The sequence below is a fragment of the Teleopsis dalmanni genome, chromosome 2 (assembly GCF_002237135.1).
Source record: "Teleopsis dalmanni isolate 2A chromosome 2, ASM223713v2, whole genome shotgun sequence".
Lineage (NCBI taxonomy): Eukaryota > Metazoa > Arthropoda > Insecta > Diptera > Diopsidae > Teleopsis > Teleopsis dalmanni.
In genome coordinates this window covers 173,501,611-173,508,966 of record NC_051847.1, presented here as the reverse complement: position 1 = coordinate 173,508,966, position 7,356 = coordinate 173,501,611, and the positions used below count along the sequence as shown (strand labels likewise).

Here is a 7,356-nt window from a genome sequence, read left to right as displayed (position 1 = left end):
TTTTTATGTCACTGGCCTGACACTCAGATGGCGCTGATATGCTGCACCACCTGACATGCGCAACAAATTTGCTTTCATTTCAAATCCGGAAACTTTTTTCCACTACCACAAATACAAAGCTTTCCATTACATTTGCTATGGTGAAAAGTTGTCCACTCCTGTTGAAAAGTGGTGAAAAATTTTATTAATTTGTAATTTTTCTGTTGAAGCAAAATCCATGTTGACACTTTCCTATGCAGAAAGAATGCTGTCGAAGCATTTACATGCTACCGAAAAGCATGTTAAAAGCTTATGCATGTTGTTAACTACTCGTTGAGCTTTAGCTTTATACTAAGAACTTAATTTTTACTCAATTACCTAAAAAAATTGTAATCACATATAATATTTATTTTTTTATTTTAGAATCATTCTCCATGGCTATACGACAATGTCAAATGCTCGTGATTTAACATTACTAGAGAAATGGTCTGACGCTGCAACAATACCAACAATACTTCCTCCTATATCACCAACTTCGCCAAAGGCTACAAAATTTTGTTGTTGTCCCAATCGCAGGCGTTATAATCTAAAACAGCCAAAAAAGTCTACACTGCATGCTAGAAATATTTTTATCGATAACGATTTTAATTATATTGATGATGTTTCCCATGAAAATTACAAAAGCAACAACAACCAAACACCTATATCCTCAAGCGCTATCTCAAACAACAAAAGACCAACAGTTAAATACAAAAGAATTGGTGACACCTTTGCAACCTACAACGATTCAGATCTAACAGCTACAGCTGCACCAACAATCCAAGCTCCACTAACACCAACAACAACAGCAACAACTACAAATACAACTCCAACGACAATAGCAAATTACGAAGAAAGTTACAGTGACTATGATGATATCATTGATATCCCCAGTGATACTGAAAACTATGTTGTGAATGTAATGAACGGCATTGGAATTCAACCGCACCAACAAACAGAACAACAATTGCAGTTGCAGCATCAGCAAAGGCAGGATAGCGACGCAAGTTCACAATGGCGGCATGACAAAAATTGTCATTATCTGAAACAGATTGACAATTGCAACAGTTGTAGCTGCTTTAATGACGAACAGTGCATAACAGAAGTAAATCAAGAAAAATTGCAGATTGCAAATAAAATTGCAGCAACAATAAATTCAACGAAAAATTTTGAAAAAAATTGCTCTGTCACAATACCAAACCAAAGTGTTAATGACGACTTTGTTGCTGCAACCACTGATGCCGCAACCGAAGCGAGATTAACAAAAAGTGAACGACTACCACAGCAAGATCAGCAACATTATCAACAGCAACACAATCAAATTAACGGTGACAAGGGCAACAAAAACGACAATCAAAGCGAATATCGTAACGATCATAGCAATCAACAAATCCAAAGACTAAGCAATAGTGAATTTAGAGTTAATAATAAGGAAAATAATATAAGCAACTGCAACGGAAATTGCAGTAATTGTATTAGCAGCTCAACCAAAACAATAGCAACAAGAGCTGCAACAACAGAACATAACAATTGTTTTAATAAAAGTTGCTGTAATTATTGTCAAATAAAAACGCTTAAAACTTATCACAAAACGAATAGCAACGGTATTTTCGAAAACAATTGCAGCAGTAACTGCAACTGCAATAGCAACAGTAACAGCAACAGCAGCAGCAATAGCGATAGCAACAAAGCTAAAATTGACGATACGACGCAGCATAAAATGACAATTACGACAACGAATGTAGCACATCGTAAACGTAGTGAGTGTGGGTTGACAACAACGGCAACAATAACAGCAACTACTCCAACAACATCGACAGTATCAACATCTCTGCCAACAACACCAACATCACCTAATTTTCCACATCATTTAACGCCTTCTCGAACAACTGTGATCAAAACAACAATGGTAAAAAGAAGTCCTCTTCAAGAGACTGCAATACCAGCAACAACAACAATTGCAACAGCAGTTGCAACAAATACTGAACGACCGAGCACAATGTTGCAACAAACAGAAATTTTTGATAATATGTTGCACAATAACAGCAACACAAACGGTATCAACGACAACAATAATGATGTTGCCTATGAGCCGAAAAGATCTGTCAAAGAACGCATTGCAGCAATTGTTGCCGGAAATGGTAAGTTGCTTAAACATATGTTTGAATCTATATTGTAAGCTACTATTGGCACTTATTCCTATGTCAGGTAGACTACAAACTGTTGAAAAGAGAGCACCTTTATGTATCGTTTATGGTACAATAATAAATCATTAAATTGTAATAATGTAATAATGTTAATTGATTATTATATTATCTTATAATAATTGTTAACAGTACTTAACAGAACTTACGCGTTTCTTTAAAATCGAAAGGTGTTATAATTATATCATTAGCGATTTATAAAAAAAAATAAAAAGCTGTATTGCCTACTGCCATTTTTTCTCCAAAACGTATTAGAATTGTAGTAATTTGCTCCTAAAATGCGCAAATTTTGAAATATATTACTAAGCAACACTATTTTGCCTTATTATTTCGGCCATATTGTTTTTTCTCTCATTCTCAAATTTAAAATTTGCATTGAAAACAACACCAATTGTACTCATGCCGTGCCCGAGACACTCTGCATAACATGGCCCCAAGAAAGACTTATATTGGTCACCTTATTAAACGTTATAATGACTTTGCCTTATCTACACCTTTGTTATATTGTGAGTGAATGTACATAATGCAGCTAAGAATATATCATTTGCCATAGTTATAGAAGCGATGTATATATTATACTTCCTTCATAAGTACAAAATCTATCAAAAATCTATATTTTATTTGAAACCAATATAACTTCTTATTCGCACAACGAATTAGACAACTACTTTTACAAAAAATATAATTTAAAATGTTAATTTGATTTTTGAATATATGACCGAGGAATGTCATATTAAATATTTGATCTTTTTAAGAACTTGCCTGTTTTAATTAAATCAACGTCGCCCCTTTTTTTTTTGAAACATGATGAACCTATCGAATTATGACGATTATAATATATATCTACGAATCGAAAGCCTCCAGACTGCTATTATTATTACATTTTTCGCGTCCAAGTCTTTATAACGCAGAGAAATATTGAACACTATATTTTACTGGGAAGATTATTTTTAAGATCTAAATATAATATGCAATTGAGCGAGATGATAACAATACCATCCAATGATAAAAAACAGCGGATAATTTTTATATTAACTAATGCATTATTTATGATTTCGATTACAGGCCATAGAAGAAGATAGAATGCACATATGTATGGTATCCCGGATATACATTTAACGCTTGATATTTTTGATTTTTTTTTGTTTAAACCTGAAGACATCTTAAACATATATTTTTTTTTTCGATCCTTTCCTTAAAATCACTTTAAGAACTATCCATTTTCAATAGTAACTAAGAGATGCCGAAGGAAACGACTCCGGAAAAATTCTTTAAAACCTTCAAAACCTCTTTTAGTAAATGTTTTTTTAAATATTTTATTAAATAAACATTTTTAGATCTTTATCTATCCGCCGACTTTATATATATTTTTGCTCTTTTCACTAATTGAATTTCACTTGGATCCGACTAAATTTTTAAATAAACCTCATTTATTTCATAATTACATCACAGTTTTTTAAATTTGAATGTCTAAATAGACAACTCCGTGTTTTTAGTACAATTAGGTAGCACTTTTATTTGGTATTTATTTTTCTATCATATTTTATTTATTGGCCCGATTTACACTATCATAAACATGAACTTGAAAACCGGTTATTTATAGGTGAGAGAGGCAAGAGATTGTGAAGTGAGTTCATGAATTTCAGGCAATGAAATTTGTTGAGTTTTTTCAGCTTGACACGCATACATATGCAATGTTATGTTTATGTATACCTTTTAATACTGAATAATACTTTTAATACTGCATTTATAAAAAAAATTAATTGGAAATATCCACAATAAAATTGGGTCGTCAAAAATGTACTAGTTTTTGAAAATGAGTACCAAACGAAAAAAAAAAAAAAAAAGAACCAATTTTGGTACTAAAGTACCATAAGTGGCAACCGTGGTTAACACAAAACAAAACAAATTTCACGCTCATGAGAGTTCGTGATAGTGTAAACTGAACTGACAGTTCATGTTGTCGTCAAGTTCATCTCACGTTCACGATAGTGTAAATAGGCCCATTTGCTGTTTTCTGACTTAATGTTTATGTTTATGTTAAATCGATATTGGCTGCATAAGAGAGTGAAATAAAGGAACTTATTTCGTTCGAGATAAATCATGAATTTGTGCATGCTTCTCTAAAGTAAAGAGGGTCACTTCTTAATTGATATTAATCCAATTTATTTTAATTTTTTGTACCCATATAAATGCTTTTCATATAAAAGTTCACACTCTTAAAAAATTTGAATTTTGAAATCAACTCTCTATCACTTAGTTTTTCATAAAATTTCTACTATCAATCATATCTGGTCTTCTAATACTTATAAGATATAAGAAAACATCAAAGACTGTGAAACGTGACACTATAATATAAAATTTACATTACTTAAAATGTGAAAAAGTAAAACGTAGTTGTTTTGGTCATCAATTCGGATACGATTAGTCATTTCATAATTGATGTTAATTAAAAATTACAAATAATTTTGAGTCACGATTAGACAAATAAAATCTCATCATAGTGTAATTGCAAAAATTATTTATATTCCAACAAAAAATATACAGCAAAATTCAAGAAAGAGTTCGATAAGATTACCATGTAGTAATTATCTTGGACAAGAAAGACTTAGTGAAAATGCGATACTTCTCTTCTCGGTGGTCTTTCCAGAAAATTTACTGTCAAAGATGTTCTTTTATACTTAAATGATTACATGGATTCATTTCTACTTGAAATATCAAATTTCTAACGCTCGGTACTCACATGTAGTCACACCAATATTGTTGGTTGGGGCGTGAGTCTTCCGCATTTACCAGTCAAAACATCACTCATTTCTGTATGAAAGTACAAATTGCAATGCTTACTTATGCGTGCACAAAGATACATGTCATTAAGGCTATAGTATGACTTGATACTCGTACACTATGTATCTTCACACAAGCTGCCATGTGTAATATCTTTTGCACATATATTTTCTTATTAATAATTCATAACGTTTTACAGTAATTTCCGTTAAGAAAAGGCGTACTAACGGCAACACACACAAGTCACAATATAAATCAATTAAATGCTGAAGTACATTTAAGAGAGAGAAAAATGTGTGGAAATTATAAAAAAGAAACAAAAATATGTAATAATTATGAAAAAAGCGATACTGATTCACTCTTATTTCCATTGAATTTTAATGTTTAATACTTTAAAATATGTATTGCATTTCAACACTAAACAATGTTTTATTAAAGAAATTATATTGTTATTATTGAATATTTTATTTAATTTAATAAGTATGTCATCTTTGGTGTCCTCCATCGTCAACACATCAAAGAGTTTAACATAACCCAATAGCTTTAGTCAGATTCCGCTATATCGCTTTCGATTAGAATCAAGACTCTTTTGTAATAAGATTTGCCAAAGACACCGGAATATTTAAAATTTTTTTATTTATATATTTATATTATTTTATATATATGTTATATTTATATTTTTTTATATATATATTCATATATTTTTTTAATTTAAATAAATAAGTACCTATTATTCTAATTATTCTTATGACTTTTCTCTTGGATGCCATATTTGGATATATGTGTATATATATAAATCAAAAATGGATATATTTGGCTTTGTGGATATCGCTAAACTTAAAACACAAAAGAAAGAAGTACACCTAAAACATGTGATAAGTACAAAACAGTTTTTTAGAACAAGATATAGGTGAATAAAACAAGTTAAGTCGAAATTACGCTTAAACATAATAGCTTCGTAGGGTTGCCAGATAAGAGTTCTTAAAGGCAATCAAAACAAATTATAGTAATGTCTGTATCACTAGCAAAAGTATTTAATGCAGTATCACGGACGAGATCGGTAGTTCTAAAAAATGTTAGTTAAGTTCTCGCAAAAGCTGCGTAAAAAAGGGGGTAAAGAAACACCTCTCTAGTTAAAAAGCTTACTATGGAACTAAGATAAATAGATAAAACACATTTGGTAGAGGTATATATAAGTCTGCGTTATGCATATCATCGTAACGATAACAGAGGAAAATCATTAAAGACGATTAATAAAGCTATATATCGGTTAAGATACATATGTTATTAATGAAAAAGTTTAATGCACTTTACGGTCGAGATCAATTGCTATTAATAATTTTAGCCAAGTATTTAAGAAAGTTGGGTAATAAAAAGGTGTATTCTCAAAAGCCTTTAATTAAACAAATATATGAATGTGTGAAGAAAAGAATATTAAATGAAAATATTTTTAAGCTTAATTTTTAACTTTGTATCCAGAAACATTTTATTCTTAAATGACATTGTGCTATACGACAAGTAAAATAAAATTACTTGCATCCGTAAAATATATGCAAATAAAAGGTAAAAAGATTGAAATTTTCTCAATTACTCTAATTCTTTAAGTAGTAGTGGTGGGTTCATTATAGAAAAATCTTAAACTAAAATTAGGAAGAGATCAATATAAAACTATTTCTATAATAATAAAAGATTATGCATCTGCAGTAATTCCTAAAACAAATATTGAATTAAATAGATATGAGCATTTTTAAATACAAATGCCAAGAGAAGATTTGTGGATCTGATAGCAATCTTTGAAATTAAGTCATATTTAACTACATATTGTGTTTTACATAAGAGTTTGCAAACATAGTATAAATCTATTCTTAAATATCATTTGTATTCTTTTCATTCCTGCTCTTAATTAGTCAAGTGAATCTAGTATACAAATCACTTGCAGTATTACCTCGTAAGATACAACAAAAATGTGAAGCAGTCTTCGAAATACATCATATTCGTTTAGTAGTCTATGGTAATAACTCAAAGGTTGGCATTAACCTGTATTCTGGATACGCCAGTTGATATTAAGTTATGCGCAAACAATATTGTTCGGACGCACGCTCACTGCACTCGAGGACAATTCAACCTCAACTTGAGACATTGATTGTACAATAGCAAAGCCAATGCCGCTAATGTCTGCTGACATTATAATGATGATGATGATGTTGCAACACTGATGAGCTTAACGATGCTGGTACCAAGTGACTATACAATAGACCAAATATAATAAAAAAATTAAACTAAATAAATATCTCAATAATAATAATGAAACGAAACATACGCATGCGCGTCAAACTGCGTTGTCTGCATA

General features: G+C 30.6%; 1 protein-coding gene across 1 annotated transcript; it reads left to right on the top strand.

Annotated features, from left to right (window-relative positions):
• Window positions 1-427: 427 nt before the first annotated feature.
• LOC119676191 (probable serine/threonine-protein kinase DDB_G0282963) lies at window positions 428-2,197 on the top strand. The gene is made up of 2 exons (XM_038087424.1): window positions 428-1,110; window positions 1,225-2,197. Exons 1-2 carry the CDS (start codon window positions 428-430, stop codon window positions 2,195-2,197), a joined length of 1,656 nt encoding a protein of 551 aa, XP_037943352.1.
• The last annotated feature ends 5,159 nt before the right edge of the window (window positions 2,198-7,356 follow it).

What these genes read in the sequence shown, in the direction of transcription:
- LOC119676191 (XM_038087424.1), top strand. Translation starts at nt 428, where the DNA reads ATGTCAAATGCTCGTGATTTAACATTACTAGAGAAATGGTCTGACGCT. An exon ending in AGCTGCTTTAATGACGAACA is followed by an intron (nt 1,111 to 1,224) that starts GTGCATAACAGA and finishes ACCAAACCAAAG; the next exon opens with TGTTAATGACGACTTTGTTG.